The sequence below is a fragment of the Orbicella franksi genome, chromosome 6, assembly GCF_964199315.1.
Source record: "Orbicella franksi chromosome 6, jaOrbFran1.1, whole genome shotgun sequence".
Lineage (NCBI taxonomy): Eukaryota > Metazoa > Cnidaria > Anthozoa > Scleractinia > Merulinidae > Orbicella > Orbicella franksi.
In genome coordinates, this window is record NC_138150.1 from 20,817,853 (window position 1) to 20,834,279 (window position 16,427).

General features: G+C 38.9%; 2 protein-coding genes and 1 pseudogene across 2 annotated transcripts; all 3 read right to left on the bottom strand.

Annotated features, from left to right (window-relative positions):
• Positions 1 to 3,745: 3,745 nt before the first annotated feature.
• Positions 3,746 to 9,985, bottom strand: LOC145490229 (acid-sensing ion channel 2-like). The gene is made up of 6 exons (XM_081469351.1): positions 8,253 to 9,985; positions 6,223 to 6,370; positions 5,693 to 5,752; positions 4,984 to 5,134; positions 4,441 to 4,532; positions 3,746 to 3,983 (listed from the first exon to the last, which is right to left on the bottom strand). Exons 1-6 carry the CDS (start codon positions 9,009 to 9,011, stop codon positions 3,835 to 3,837), a joined length of 1,359 nt encoding a protein of 452 aa, XP_081325477.1. The 5' UTR covers positions 9,012 to 9,985; the 3' UTR covers positions 3,746 to 3,834.
• A 1,335-nt stretch (positions 9,986 to 11,320) lies between these two features.
• Positions 11,321 to 14,782, bottom strand: LOC145490003 (acid-sensing ion channel 1A-like). The gene is made up of 4 exons (XM_081469090.1): positions 14,752 to 14,782; positions 13,637 to 13,696; positions 12,675 to 12,825; positions 11,321 to 11,617 (listed from the first exon to the last, which is right to left on the bottom strand). The coding sequence occupies exons 1-4, from the start codon at positions 14,780 to 14,782 to the stop codon at positions 11,512 to 11,514; spliced, it is 348 nt and encodes a 115-aa protein (XP_081325216.1). The 3' UTR covers positions 11,321 to 11,511.
• Positions 14,783 to 15,504: 722 nt separating this feature from the next.
• On the bottom strand, positions 15,505 to 16,399 carry LOC145490002 (acid-sensing ion channel 2-like; annotated as a pseudogene).
• Between the last annotated feature and the right edge of the window lie 28 nt (positions 16,400 to 16,427).

Sequence of the window (16,427 nt, forward strand, 5' to 3'; positions counted from 1 at the left end):
CACAAGAGATTGGATTTTCAGAACACCATTCAGGGGACTATATGGATCACAAAATGAAGCTAGGCATCCCCTGCTTTCTGGCTCAAAAAATGTTTGTGATGGAGTATTAAGGATTTCTTTAACAATGCTTTTATTTATCGGGTATTTCTGCCGATCTTCCCCTTCATGTCAGGAAACCAGGAACAAATAGAATTTATCGATCTAGCAAAGAAGCCAAGGCCATGCATTAAAAAAAAATGTATACGCTGTCATAAAACGCGACGGTAATTTACGAACACGAGTGCAATTTAGAAACCGCTTTTTGGCGACTACTGTTTTCTGCATGTCTAAATTATCCTAATGTAGCTGGAGTGTTATATTGGTGTTCATCGTAAATGGTTTTGGTTTCCTTTTTACTTTATGATTAGCTACTCTGTCAATCAGTAACTGTCAGTCAGTGACTGTGTTATAAAAATAATAATGATGGTAAAAGTAACTTTAAATGAGCACTGTAAGTTGTAAGTTTGGTTAATGGAGTAAGAGAGGATGAAGGGTAACCGAGTTGATTTCCCATGTATGCATATTATTCTCAAGCTGATCCCTCTAAAGTTATTTTTAGATATGGTATCCAGTCCTCCCGCTGATAAATTCACCGTGCGCGTTGCTTAGATGTTTTCGTGGAGGATAAATTACCTGCAAATTGAGCTGTCCACAAGTAAAACTCAAGTCCCAGGATAAGCTGTTTCTAGACCGTTCTAGGATTTCTAACGCCGGGAGTGATCCAAAAATAACTTGAGATGGATTACTTTAGGAATAAGACCTCTATTGGAGAATAACTATTTTACCCTTCATCTCCTCTTGGTATAAGCAAGAGAATATGACCTGAAAATACGTGCACTGTGTTCAGTTGTGGTTGCTGAGTAAGTTTACTTAGCTATAATACCACAAAAGACCGAGCCCAAACTCAAAGATTACTTCATTTTCGACAGCACTTATTTCTTTTTAAAATCTTACGGGGAGTAAAGCTGTGAATACTGATTACGTGATATTTAATGATTGGGCCAAGGGCGACCTACTCAATGTGAAGAATTATTCACGAAGGACGTTTCAATTTTATCTCAGTGCAAATTGTAAGATATCTTTGTTTTGAGGGACGAAGATGCTAGGCAAGCCATCATGAATCATGATGAGGTGAGTTAAGTAATGTATATTCATGAGTGGGACGCTTTATTATATACCATTGGACATTACAACGACGAATTACATGTAACCAGGAGCCATAATCGGGGACGGAGACCGTAAGTCTTGGGATCCGCGCGCACCTATGATATGGGACAATTTTTCTATTTTTAGAACAAATTGCGCCATCCTGACGTCATGTATCCGCGCGGATCCACGCACATGTCGGGGGCTCTCGCGTGGATGCTGTCACGTTGCGTGATCAAATGGTGAGAGTTGCGAGATTCTCTGGCGTATTTTTCACCGTGACGGTATTGAATAAGGCAGGGAATACGAACCAGGGCGCTTATATGTAGTTTTATGCTCTGAGCTAACGGAAAAGGTGGGTTTTTCAGGGTCGAAAACAAGACTTCAATCTCGCGCTGGGAATGAATAATAAGATCTGCTCGCGCTTGTTGTAAGCTTACGCGTATGTTTTTGCGTTTGTTCTGACTTAAGAATATTGCAAGAAAAGCTCTGTACTCTGGTATCGAGTAAATTTGTGAGTTTCTCAGACAATGGTTAATCATAACCAAAACCTGTTTTGATGGTTTCTTATTGTTCCTGCTTGTGTGGTGAGTTTGCAAAAGTTTTTGAAAGGAAAGTCTGACGCGTACAATTAGCTCATTTGCATACTGCAGCTCGCGCACTTTCAAGTCCGAGTCGGTGTTTTCAATTGTCAACAAATCTTGACAAAGATTTTTTTCGTTATCTTTTGTGCTGAGATGCTTCAACAAATTTCACGAACGCAAGAAAAGGCTATTAACATCATGTGTGTTTCTTCAACATAAGCATAGTGAAGTTTTACACTGCGAAAATGAAAATAGACAAGGAGTTTGATAACTCGATCAACAAAATCGAAATCGTTATTCGAAGTTGATTAAAGAAAGCGTCATTGTAACTTTGCTGATTATTTCTGCTTTATTCACATATTTCCAGCTTAGCTTTTAATATGTTCTCAAACATTTATCAATCTTAAACATATTTAAAAACTATAGAGTTATTGTTTGAGTTCGATGTACGCTTTCACACGAAAGTGTGGCACGGCGGAAGTCCAATTCGTCATGTTTACTGACTGTACAAAACACGCATCGGCGGGCGCTCTCATCCATCGACAAGAGAGAATTTATTGGATTTTTACACAAATAAAACTGAGCAGTATCTACGAACGTAAAGTTATTGGGCCTTGATGAAACATCAAGCGTTGCTTACAATTCAGGTAAAACTCAAACTAGCAATTATTTTGTTTTACTTTTCGGTCGCAATAGACTGGCAAATTCCTCGCAAGCGTGTGGTAAGAGGAGCTAGGAAACCATGAAGTCCTGAAGCTCTGCTATATCTAAATATATCTAACTAGTTTTTTGCTGTGTAATGGAAAAGCTGTTAATCTTCAACATATGTGAAATTTAAAGTGGTGTAATGTACAGCTCATGTAAAAGAAGCATCCGTCGGAACACAACTTGGTCAGCGATATATATAAGCTTAAAGTGAAACATACCTAAATTCGACACGGTCTTGCTTCATTCAAACTGGAGCAGCTTACGACGAAAATACTTAATTAAGCAAAATTCCAACAGACGTAAACGCGTTGAGTTGTGGGCCAAAAACATGAAAAATTTCGGGAATTTCGGACGCCATTTCCCCCGCGCGACATCCGCAGAAATCCTCGCAGCATGTACGAGCGTGTGCCGCAGGCGATGGCGCAATTTGTTCTAAAAATAGAATTATTGTCCCATATCATGGGGACAACCCCAATACTTGAAATGGCGCGCGCTTACGGTCTCCGTCCCCGATTATGGCTCCTGATGTAACTTGTTTTCAAGACACATGTATCATGCTTTGAACAAGATAAGTAATAGATTATTTTACACCTTTGTTTTTCTTTTTATATATAAAACTCGGTACCCGGTCATATTTATATTGTCTATAAGGGGGTAAAGTCTGCATACGAACCAAGTGGCTGATCAGGCCGGAGCTTATCCCGGCTTCAGTAGCATGAAGCCACCAGGAGTATTTCTACTCCCCCCTGGATGGGATGATAGTTCATCCAGGGTTACCCCCTGGCATTAAATTTGCCAGTAACCATTTACACAGTTGCGTGGCGAAAGGCACTGTGAAAGAAAAGTGTCTTGGCCAAGAACACAACACAATGTCCTCGGCCAGGGCTCGAACCCAGACCGCTCGCTCCGGGGTCGAGCGCACTAACCATGAAGTCTCAAGGCTTCTGTGAAGAAAGCTTGTAAAAAGTATCCACGCAGGCTTTTTCTCGCTCCTCCAGAAATTAATGGATCTGCATGGAGAATCAGTTTTCTTTCAGACTGGCCATGACCAGCTCAAACGCCATTTTCAGAGTCGTACTTTGTTCCAGACCTATCTAATTCTCGATTGTTCTTCACAAAGATCGTCGAAAAGCTGTTATCTTCAAGAAATACTGAGACTGTCCACTCTGATCTACTCCCAGACTTTCCTTATGTCTTGAAGAAATACGGACTAAGCACTGAGAATGCCCACTAATCTATTCTCAGACTTTCCCTGGGGGGGGGGGGGGGGGAATTTAGATGATAATGAGATTTTTTTGGATGTTGATCTTCCACAAATTCCAAGGGCTGTTGATACTTTTTTTGCATGTTTGTTGTCTTATGCTGATCCATTGTCCGTCTGATCATCTGGGATACTTTTAGATCTGTTTGTTCGGGAGTCTAAGACGTTCCAAAGTAAATCCACGAACTCGAACAATGTCAACAGACTGCAGCCCAAGAAAAGGCCCATATTTCCGCCAATATCACCTGAAACAGGGAGGATGTCCACTGTCAAATTATGGAGTGACCTAAGTATGGCTAATTATAAATAGTATTCAGGCAGAAAAATGTACAAGAAATTACAAAGAGGAACCAAAGTAAGAACATTCTAACCCCACGATCATTTAAGGCGTTTTTGCTGTAGTTCATCGTCTTTCATGGCTTTATGACAACGATTAAAGAGGTTTACACCATGCATTTAAGTTTAGAGAAATTTTGAATAGAATACTTATAATTTACCGGAATGTCGTTCTGTGGGTGTGACTTAAATTATCTTAAATTTCTTTTTTTTTTTTTACCAGGTCTTTAACGGGCTACCTTAAGATCACTAGAACCCAGTCCTTCTGAACTTTTCTGTCGTTCCCCTCCCTTTCAAAGTATTTTGTTTCAGTTTTGCCAAAAGCGAAACAGTTTTGAGGCGGCAAAAGGTCAGCTCAGTTGTTACCTAACAAACTCCCCATTCTATAACTTGGTGTTTCCGTCACAAAAGTGTATCCGTAATGATGAAAGCCAACTTGAAGGAATACCAAGCTTCCCCTGAAAGATACAGTACGTCAAACATGGTGTATTTGCTTGTATATGTCGCTGTTTTAGTGTCTTGTCAAGGTTAAGATACGTCGAGATCTCAAACATTTCATTCTAACTACTAGAAATATTCCCGAAAAAAGATTGATCCACAATGGCATGGGTGACTCTGTGGCGAAGGTTTATGAAACTGGTTTTATTGTCAGATAATAATGTTTATCTTCAGATAATAACATAGTCAGTCAGTCAGTCAGTCAGACAATCGCCTAGTTCGGTCAGCAGTTAATATTCAAGTCAGACAGTCAGCGAGCAGGCGGGTGAGAACAGGTAGTCCAACAGTTGTGCCAACGTTAAGTTCACTCATGCATCTATCACACTTAGTTGAGAACTTCCACCTATAGAAGCTAAGAATGAATGACATTTTTAAGCTAGCCCCTTTAATGCGAATTAGAGATGCTTTTACCTTTGGTATTCCATACTTTTGTTATAAGCATGGTTGTGTTTTAAGATCTTGGCTGCGCCGTCATCCGGAAATTCAGAGTAAGACACCTGAGCGATGTACTCGATCTCTTCGCAAGGAATTCCGCAAGAACATTCAAAAGGGTTCTGCCATGCTAAAAGGAAATTACGGAGGCAGTGTTTTTCACAATGCGAAAAGGTTTTAGGTTTTGCCAGGAGAAAGTCAAATCTAATGGCACGTTAGCTTTCTTGGTAACATGTACAAGATATAACTTTTGAACTTGAAAGCAAAAGGAATACAAGTTTTTTTCGCGTGACAACTCTTCTGTAAAATTGAAACAAAGTCCCAGGAAAACTAAGATCCCTGCCCTTTTAACGACTACAACAAATTGACCACAACGGCTAGCCTCCATTTCATCTAAATGCTCTTGCATTTTGACTGCACTAGCCCTAACCCCTAACCATAAGGAAAAAGTACACGCACATAACACAACTTAAATCATTTCTACTAAGTTTCCTAATTTGCCCTTGTTCATCACGATCACTAACAATTTATTGGGTTTTCTGTAATGAAAGAGAAGACATCAACCTTTCAATCCGTTCAGGACGGATTTACTTTTTAAAAAAAATTCAAGTATTATAGAACTGATCTCAGGTAAAACCCCTTTCGATTCGATGGGAGAAACAAGGACAACTTTGTCAGCAATACTTACCTTCACTCTGTTCCTTACAGAATTCGTGTTGAAATGTACATACAGGTAAGTTAGATGGCACTGCAAAGAAAAGAACAAATAATTCGTGTACACTCTTTTTTTCTTTTAAAAAAAATTGGGTTTCTGGCCAGGCTGAATATTCTTATTTTTCTGCCGGTTTTGGCTGAAAGTATTCTTATGAACATTCTTAGTTTAAAGCCCCATGTAACCCTCATAACTCCTTGCAGAAACGTTGTTAGCATCGAATATACAGATAGTGCTGTTTTTGTCGTTTTGGGGGTAAGCTGGTGTACTGGTGCCGTTTAGAGAAAGGAGGAATTTTATACCATTTAGTTAAAATTAAACATAGATATTGTACGTATTGCATTTACAAATTTTCAACTCAGAAAATTACATTATTTTCGAAATCTTAGCTCTGGGTTTATTGTTAAAATATTCTTAAAATTTCGCCAATTTCAAACTCGATATTTCTTGTTTATTTCTGCCTCAGTCCACTTAATTAGCTGCATGATCAGACGTATTATACTTACAAGGTACTCCGGTCATTCTACACCCACATAGCTCTAGGGTTTTGTTTGCTTGACACTGCGTAAAGCAGCCGTTTCTATCGTAACGTGGTATTCCAGGGAGTGCTTTCTGCGTACAATTTGACTTGTATGGATATGGAAGGCGTTCATACTACAACACAGAAAAAAAAAAAAAACTTAAGTCTGTTTTATTTATATTTTCAAAGAGCCTGTTTTTGTTTTTAACTATTAACTTAATAGGAATCAGACTTATATCAAACTTTAATCATGAAACCATATCACGCCTGGATGGCGTCATACTGTCATTTTGGATCTTAAAAAGTCAAAATTGGCTCGAAAAACCGGAAAAAAAAAAATGTAAAGATGACTTTAAGACAAAATTCTATTTATGCAAGAAATCAAGAAATCATATTAAGTACAAGTTTAATTTGAAGTTTACAAGTCGGGACATTTTCATTGCATTGTCTACTTAATTCTCATTACGACAGCTTTCGACTATGTCAAATCACGAGGATCTCTTTAAGAGCAATTAATTAGTAGTGAAATGAAAACAAGAGATTTTTAGGACCCAGCTAAGCCATTAGCACTCACCACAGCAAGCCTTAGAAGTTTAGTGAACCACTCTCTGCATTTGCGATGCGTGAAGTTTTTGTCCCTGCTTTACCTTTGTATATTGCCAACCCTATTTCCCATGTTCCAGTAATGAAAGTGTAATATTTCTTTACTTTTTCGAGTTTTTGTACTTTTTCTATATTTTTTTTTCTGTGTAGTGCATCCTAAAAGCTTTAGCGACATAATGTAACTCTGAAATGAGCGTTATTTTTGTTGTGCTAGTATTGTGTGCGTGCGTTATGTATTTTTTTTTTTAGTATTAGCGTTAGTAGCGTGCTTGAAAATTATTTTTGGTGTGGGCAGTTTAAAAATGTGAAAAGAAAAAAAAAAAGAACTTTAAACAGTGTGCCATCGAGTATTGTATTAGCACTAATTTTGTACATAGCATTTTTTAATTGTAAGTACTTTCGGCACCAAAAAAAAAAAAGCAATTCTTAGAAAATTTGAGTTAAAGTCTTTAGTTCAAAAGTCGATTGTTTGGAAATCGTCTGATTTTTACTTACTTTGGAAGAGTCATATACTAAATTTGATTCAGTAGATGCCAAATTATTTTTGAAAAGCAATGTTTTCGTCATATATCACAAGATGACGATAATAGAATAGTGTTTGCAAATGTAGCCCGTAATGTTGAAGAGGTAACTAAGCGGGCCAGTCTGGTGATGATTTTCGTCCACTGAGTTCTGGTGCAGAGCAGCAACGCTTAGCTTGAAGCATGCTCGTAGCAAAGCTGGCAAACACATCCTTGAATCTCAAGTCCAATAATTATGATTTCTCATCTTGAAAACTCAGAAAAATGACAGGTAACCGATTCTAGGAGCGAGTTAATTAACCTTTAACACTAATGAGGGCCAAATGGATTTTTGACAAATTTTAAGAAAAAAATTGATTTCTAGCTCAAGTTTAGTGCAGTTTCAATGATATAAATTGTTGACATTCTGTGTAGAAAGGAGCGAATTATAGTTATGCTGTTTTTATTCTATGAAATCATGAAGAAAAATTTATTAAGTTCATTACGGCTTCGAGCCGGACCGAACACCCGGTGGCAGCTGCGTTCCCTTAGAGAGCGGTTGATCAGACAACACTGACCTGGTCATAAAAAAAAATGTATATATATATGAGTTTATATTTAAGGACTGAGCGATTTGCGAAGTTTGCCGTGTATGGATCAGTACGATTTACATCTCACATTGCAGCGTAAGGGTTCAACTTTAAAAAAGGCCTACTTTTAATTAAATTTCTGATCCTGATTAGCACAACCCTGTGGCTAATCAAGATTAGAGCACGAAACGTCTGGCCTTGAATGGTCCTTGATTAAAATTTCCGTTTAAAATTTGCCGAATTATCGGATCCGTGGAAATTAAAAAAAGTAAGAGTAACCAATGGAATAATAACTTTTACAATTTGACGTATGCAAAACCTACCTTTGACGTTGTTATTCTTGCCAAAGTATGCGATCCAGGAAACACGTTGAATCCACTCTCCAAGTTTATGAAAGTTCCCTGATCATGCACTATTACCCTTAGCCCGCGAGAAAATTCACTGATGGTGTTTTCATTCGCTTGTACGTCCACAATTATACTAAGGCCGCCGGAAGATCCTGCTCTTCGTGTACTACGAATTTTTGTTCCATTTTTCCCAGAATTGAAAGTGAAACAACGGCCATTTTCTGTAAGGGAAGGGTAAAAATCGTCTGGTGTGCAATTTTCAGAAGTCGCGAAGCGACAGTAGTAAAGAAACATTTCTTGGAATTGGTGTCCGTAAGTCTCAAAAAATTCTTCCGGGTTGAAAATTGGATCCTTTGTGCTGTTAAGAACGCTGATAACGCGCTGTCTTGTGCTGTCGTTGCAATTGTCGGCTACTGAAGAACCAAATTGTTCAAAAGCACACAATAAACCTTGGCCACAGGTCATGTTTTTGTTGACCATTTTTACCGCTTCACACGCTGAGAGATTTAAACTCATTTTGTGAAAATTCTCATCGTTTTCAAGCATGTTAATTTTCGTTTTGACGAATCGGTTTAAGTTACAAATTGTAACAGCGGGGAACGTCAGTTCTCCCTTCTCAGGAATAACTTCTGAGAATTCGACGCTCACTGGGTTTGAAAAGTATTTATCGACACTTTCTTTGACAAGATAAATGTAAATTCCCGTTGCACCCATAAGCATCAGTAACCAAAGCATTCGACGGAACCTTCAGGGACTTTCAAAGACATAGCGAAGGCCGTGAACAGTTGTATTAGCCACAAATGATTGCCATTTCGGGATAACCATGTTGTTAGGGCTGTAGCCAGATTGTCAACTACAAAATTGAGCGTTTTTATAGTTCTTCAGTTACAGTCTTCAGGAAGTTCAAGTCTTCAGTGGTCAAATTCAAGGCTAAAAATATCGGTTTGCAAAGTTCACCTTGCGGAGCAATGAAAACAACTATTTTCCATGGGAAGTTGGATGTTTCTAGTTACGATGAGTCTCTCGGTTTCGAAGTAATGATGATAAAAGCGCAGCGGAAATAATAAATAATTCAAAAGCCATGAAACTGAACCCAAAACAATCCTCCTTCTTGTTTTTTACCTGCTGTGAGTTTCTTTAAGTTTCTTATTCATTTCTACCGTCTGGCCTACTTAAGATCATGCAGTTGCTTGCTGGCACCATTCCATTATTCTAGGGCACAAATTTCCAAGTGTTTGTGAAAATCAATTGCAATGTGTACATGGCCGGTGACACCCTTTTATCAAAATAATGAATTGACACTTAAAATCAGAATGATTACTTCTTTTAATCCCAGCTAGATTCTTGAGCGTGGAAAATTGAGACATTTAGCGAAACTTGCAGTACAATGACCCCCGACAATCTAAATAAAACATCGTTATCAGCTTTTTCTCTTTTTCAATTTAAGAAGGTTCTAAATTAATTCAATATTTTGTTTCAGCTGCACTTTGCTAACGACAATAGACGTTATTTTTTAAATCATGCACCCACTTACAGACTGTCATTTTGCCCTGAAGGTTTTACCGATTTCCATTTGAATATCAGAAACAATTTCCAGTAATTTGACAGTTGTGAAATTTGTTTGTTTTGGTTTCGCCTTTCGCACACATATTGATTAATTAAAACTCTACAAATCGCTTTCACCTACCAAATAATAGCGACCCTTTCCTTTTTTCCTCTTATCAGTATGCTATGTATTTTAGCTTCAAAAAAGGTAGCGCTATTCGTAATTGTACATTCCTCAATTTGTCTCGAGCTTGATAAAATATATTATACCCTACCATTCACTTTTTCGGGTGCAGTCATGTTCCCATATTAGAAACACTATGAGATAACAGATCAAAAAAGGCATATTTGGTGTGTCGTACAGATGTTTGATATGTTTTGGTCGAGCTTTATGTCTTAAATCACTATTTTTTATTCCTTTATGCTCTCCCGATCGAAGTAGTTATTCCCAAGCATTTTGAGCGGTGAAAGACTCTTCAAGTGTCTTCTCTCCACTACATCTCGTACCGTATTCGAATTTAGCGAGTATTCTACGAGTTTACGAATACAGCCGCGATATTTCTCGCGCTTGACACTGAAAAATGTTCCTTCCGCTTGACCGCGGGTGATCTGGGTTTTAGATTACAGCTGTCTCTTATCTTTCAGCTCCTGCTGGTTGAGACAGCAGTTTAGTAACATTTAGGGGATTCTTGCTTCATTCTGTCCTGGGTTTTTCAAGTCCTCCACACCGTTTTCATCTTTGCTCTTCGGGGATCTTAAAAGGTTCCAAAACAAATCAACAAACTCGAACAAAGTGAACAGACTGCAGCCCAAAAACAGACCCATGTTGCCACCGATATCACCTGCATAACAACATAAACAAAAAAACAACATAAACAAAAACAAAGCAAAAAGAGTGAAAGTCTTAGACTTGCGGACAATGTTGTAGTCCCATTTCGTTTCTTCGAATTACTGTAACAGGGGTTCTATTCTTGGTTTTCATGTGACGTAGTCATATTCCAAAATTAGGGATTATCTTTCCCTCTGATAAAAGACCCTGTAGGAACGTGACGTTTGACAATGTTTTAGCCCGACAGAATTCTTCTTTTTGTAATAGAGCACTCCAAGCTTTTGCGTTGCGTGACATGAAAATGGCGGCCTGAAAAGACTGTCGCGTAGGTCAAAAGATGAGTTATCGCTTTAGTTTTTGCTAAATAAACGGTGCTCGCACGAGAAGAAGCATTTATTTCAATGTATTGGAGCTCTAGAGTAAAAATTTTCGTTTCAATAGTAAAACTCAACGACAGATGTTTTTGTTATTTTACGGCCGCCATGTTTGTGCCCTCCGAAGGGCACAAACATGGCGTCTCGAATAACGGGCGAATGAAACACAGCAGAAGCCTGATTCTTGGCGAGGTTGTTTATATAGCAATCATCTACCATATCCCAGATTCTTGAATTTATTTATTGAATGGTTTCGATTTCTAGTTTTGATCACATGACTAGTGAAAACCCAGAATTGTAAACTAAGACCAAACTGATTGCGACTTGGTACTATGACAAATAGACTAAGTGTGATAAACTGGCCAATATTATTAGGAACTCTTCGCAAGACAAGTGCGATAATGCGAAAATAGTTATTTGCCTGTTCTCCGGTAATAGAAATCTATAGTACAATTCGCTTTGATTTTACAAATGTATAAGGTTATGTTTAAATTTCCCAACCTAACAAACTCTCCATCTTGTAATTCGGCGTTTCTGTTATAAGTGAGTATCCGTGGTATCTAAGGCCAACTTGAAGGAATGCCAAATTACCCCTGAAAATCAGAGTTAAAAAAGACTTTAATTTTGTTTTTCATTGATCTAATTTTAATTACACCCGCTCTCAGTGTTACATGCATAGGCGACATCTTTCGACCATCTTTCGACATAAATGCCGTCTTTCGACACGTTATTTAAACGGCTGAAAGACCGTTTAACTGTGAAACTGGCAATCTTTTAGGTTATTGGCCGAAGAAATGACAAATGAATGATAATTACTGACCTCAAATGGCTGAAGAAGATTGTGGACTCTGCATATTTCCAGATTTACGGGATGATTTGCGTGTAGTCGATCGGCTTTCGGTAGTGACTTCCGGTAGAATTAGGACGCTACCACGTTTGGTATTCGAAAGATGTAAACTTTCAAACCAATCGATTTATCTCTCATTCAATGACTTCTTGATACTCCTAACCTTAGTTTGATGACAAATAAATTCATCTTTCATGACTAGACGTCGAGTTCGACCGCAAAGTGTGTTTACATTTTTGACGTATGCCAGGTTACATAACATGTCGAAAGATGTCGCCACACTGAAAGCGGGTGCAAATGAAAATGCTGTATTTAAATGAACCAAGAGTCCTAAATTCCCTTTCGTAAAGTCAAACAACAAACAACAAACAAACAACTAACAGGTATTCCAGAACTCGTCTGAGTTCCTTTGTCAATGAAGTGACAATCTTGACCCCTCTTCATTAAGAAGTCATACTACTCGTCCCGAGAGGCCGCGCTCTTTCTGGTCAGCATCAAGAATCGCGACCTCTGGCCGGGTCCAATTTTCTGAGCATGCGCAGAAAATTCGCTTCGTACTCTAAGCCAATTAGATTTGTCAGGCTTGACTCTGAGCGTGCGCAGGGTGACGGGAAGTCCGTGTGAACCGCGGACTTCCGGTGTTGAACCTTTCCGGAGGTCGCGATTCTTGGTGCTGACCAAAAGGAGCGCGGCCTCTGGGGACGAGAATGTATTACACTTGACTGACGTTAAATTTGTTATTTCTGTAACTTGGTCAAGAAATATTTAGGTTTGCTATAAACAATTACTTTAGACATGTTTACCTCTGATATCGCGATGTTTCGTTATAATCATGAAGGTGTTTTAAGACCTTAGTTATGCCATCATCCGGGAACTGTGCGTACGACACGTGTGTTGTATAATCTAATTCTGCGCATGGCAACTCACAGGAGCAATCATTAGAGTTGTAGGATGCTGAAACGGAAAAGGACACATCAGCCACACTGAGGCCCCGCCCACACTACGTCGGAGGAATTTGAAAACGAAGGTTTCACTCTGAAAACGTATCAAGTGTTTTCCGTCCACACTACGTTGGGGATATTTAAAAACGCAACAACAACCGGTTATTATGTATTTGCGTTTGAAAAAAGAAACTATTATTCAAATATTTTTCACATTTTATGTCATTTTATGGTAATGTAATCATGAGTAGATTTATTATTGTAAGCTTAAAAGACCGTTGCCGAACTGGGTCGATAGGCATCTGCTCTTTCCATATTAACGAAGAGATATCCTGAGTACGGTGAAACCTGTATTAAGCGGGCACCTTTTGGACCCTCATTTAGTGTCCGCTTAATACAGGGTGTCCGCTCTAAGTAGGTTCTAATATAATGTGCAATAAGTTCATTATTAACTCTTTTGCAACACAGTGTAACACAGTGTGAGATCAAAGACTTCTAATGGCACAATGTCCAGTCAGTCAATGCATCAATCTGGAATAATCACTTAGCTTTAAAACGTACGACATCGCTGAACAATGCTGAAGGAGTCTCAGCTGAACCTTAAGAAGTAAAATACCCTTGAAGTGTCCGCTTATTGTAGATTTTGTGCAATAAAATGGCTTAATATTGGTGTCCGCGTCCGCTTAACAGAGGTGTCCGCTGATTGCAGGTTTATTTTACAGTAAATGTGCAAAGAAAATTTATGGACTCAAGCAGGGTGTCCGCTTAATATGGGGTCCGCTTAATACAGGTTTCACTGTATATGCTATGGCGTTAATACGTACCAATACTTTGTTCCTCACAGAACTTGTGTTGAAAAGTACACACTGGCAAGTTCGAGGGCACTGCAACAATGCAAAACATGAATGAGTAGAAATATGACCCATTATTGTGAAGCGTGATCGACGATATAAAGTCAGGAAAATAGTGAGGAGATTCTTATTGGCCTTAAAAAAAAATGTGAGGTCGTTAGCATAATCAAAACTTCTACAGTGTTACTTCAAGTTATACCCCGGCGGAACTTGAGAACAAAACAACGCAAAAAAGTGAGTTTCTTTCCATTAGTGCTGTCGAGGACTCACAACGAGTCAGTTTGCCACAAGGTAACCAATGGAACAAATAAGTATTTCCAAAATCAAACAATTCTCTAACTGCTGGCGAATTTATATCTTTTCCCTTTTCTAGGAGATTCCCTTTTCCCAGCAGGTTCGAGGACAAAACTCCCAGCAAGCAAACATACAACCCAAATTGACCTTACCATTTATCTTACATTGAGCCGTTGGGTGTGGTCGAGGAACGTAATTCACGCCTTTAGCTCATCAGCTCGAGATTTCGTCCTTTCCGTTTATTTTTCATTCTTTGTTTCGTTCTTTCACTTATTCACAAATTTTGAGACACTTAAAAACAATTTTCTGATAGGTGGCTGACAAGCATGTAAGGAATTTCTTAAACTCGAAATACACGGCAGTTAATTCACCTGTAAATTGACTTCAAGTTAGTAAATAGATGTGTGTATATTGTACCTCAAATCCAGGCCAGCTCTGAGTATCATAGAGAGCCCGGAATTCTGGTTGGGAGTTCCCCGGTCGCATTTCCACCAACCAAATGCAATCCACCGTAGGGAAAAAAGATGGCGGCTGTACATTTTACCACAATACCTTGCGAACCTAATACAGCCTCTAAGGCACGAAGAAAGCCAAATTCTTAGAATATTTGTCCTTGTACTAAGGACATTGTGTAGCCTAGGTTTGAAGATTTTATAACTTTTCTGTACGTTTTCATGAACGTTGTTAAGGTTTTCGAACGCTAAGAACTATGGGTAAATGTACTAGTCGTCATCTTTTTTCCTACGGAGGATTACAGTAATACGGTAAATAACCACTTAGGCCTTTTCACTTACCTGGTATTCCAGTCATTCTACAGCCGCACATTGCTAAGGTCTTGTTTGCTAGGCACTGCGTAAAACAACCGTCTCTACTGTAACGTGGAATCTGAGGAAGTGTCTTCTTTGTACAATTGGCCTTGTATGGGTGTGGAAGACGCTCGCGCTACAGATGAGCAGAAGAGAATATCTTAACAAGACTCAGCTGATTACGGCCTCATCAACTACCATGCACCACATAGAAATCGAGAGCAAAAAATCCAATTGTTTTAGTAGAATTCTGACTGGATTTCTTTTAAATAACGATTAAAATTTCTCTCTCTACATATTTAATATTTAGTGTTGTTCACACTTTAGTCTAAAACGCGCGGGAATTGAATGGCTGTTTGAAACTTGCAGCTGTTTACAACGCTCATCAGTTCATTGAAAAATTTTGAGGTTTTTAAGTCGCAAACCGGTCGGTCACTTACAGATTGCAAACATGCATACTGAAAAAGAACTGTTAAAATATCCCTATTATCCCATGCCATAGAAAATACAACCAATTATAGTACAGGATCGCCTTTGCACACTCGACGGTATCACACCTAACCCGCTGGCTAACCATCGTTGTTTTGGGGATATAAAATAATTTTTGGATTTTCCGGAAATTTCCTAAGCAAATTTCCGTACCATGTGCCTCCTTTTCAAAAGTTCCGGAATTTCGAAGGCGTCTAAAATTTACATATCTGAGTGGAAAGCCTGAAAGAGTATTGTTCAAGACCCCACCAGAGTGCCTATACAACTCAGTAATGTTTTCGTATCAGACTTACTTTCGTTGTTGTAACCCGAACCAAAGTGTGCGATCCAGGAAACACGTTGAATCCTCTCTCAAAATTTACGAGTGTTCCTTGTTCATGCACTATCACTCTTAGCCCATGAGAAAATTCACCGATGGTGTTTTCATGCACTTGTGTATCTAGAAAAACACCAAGGCCTCCTGAAGATCCCGTTCGTCTTGTTCGTCGGATTCTTGTCCCGTTTCTCCCTGAATTGAAAGTAAAACATCGACCTTTTTGGACAAGCAAAGGATAAAAATCGGCTGATGAGCAAGTTTCAACCACTGCGAAGCGACAGTAGTGTAGTAACATGTCTCTAAAGTCGTGCCCATAGGCTGATAAAAACTCCTTTAAAACTTGGGATTAAAACTTGGCTCCTTTGTATTGTTCAGAACACTGATAATGCGACTTTTGATGGTGTCGTTGCAGTTCTCTGCGACAAATGAACCAAACAATTCAAACGCGCACAGCAATCCCTGTCCGCAAGTCATATCCTTGTTGACCTTCTTTATCGCTTCACAAGCGGAAAGGTTTAAACCCAGTTTGGAAAAGTCCCCCTCAGATTCGGGCATGTCGATTTTACGCTTGACGAATCGGTTCAAGTTACAAATGGTTACGGCGGGAAATACGAGCTCTCCATTCGCAGGAATAACTTCTGTAAATTCGGTGCTGATTGGATTGGAATGGTATTTCAAAAAACTCTGTAGGGTAAAGAAAACGTGAAATACGATGGCTGTTAACAACAGAAGTAACCACAGAACGCGAAATACTCTTGATGGGCTTTCGTATACATAGCGAAGACCGTGAACAGTTGTGTTGACCACAAATGCACGCCATTTCGTAGCCATGTTCTTCAGTATGTAGATGCACAAGTAA

Excerpts from the sequence above, each read along its gene's own strand:
- LOC145490229 (XM_081469351.1), bottom strand. The coding sequence starts at position 9,011 with ATGCTTTGGTTACTGATGCTTATGGGTGCAACGGGAATTTACATTTAT. Across the intron at positions 4,533-4,983 it reads AAAAGTATGGAATACCAAAG|GGGAAGCTTGGTATTCCTTC; the intron begins GTAAAAGCATCT and ends TGTATCTTTCAG. Across the intron at positions 3,984-4,440 it reads TAGAATGGGGAGTTTGTTAG|GTGATATTGGCGGAAATATG; the intron begins GTAACAACTGAG and ends TCCCTGTTTCAG.
- LOC145490003 (XM_081469090.1), bottom strand. The coding sequence starts at position 14,782 with ATGTGCGGCTGTAGAATGACTGGAATACCAG. Across the intron at positions 13,697-14,751 it reads TAGAATGACTGGAATACCAG|TGCCCTCGAACTTGCCAGTG; the intron begins GTAAGTGAAAAG and ends GCATTGTTGCAG. Across the intron at positions 11,618-12,674 it reads GAAACATCGCGATATCAGAG|GGGTAATTTGGCATTCCTTC; the intron begins GTAAACATGTCT and ends TCTGATTTTCAG.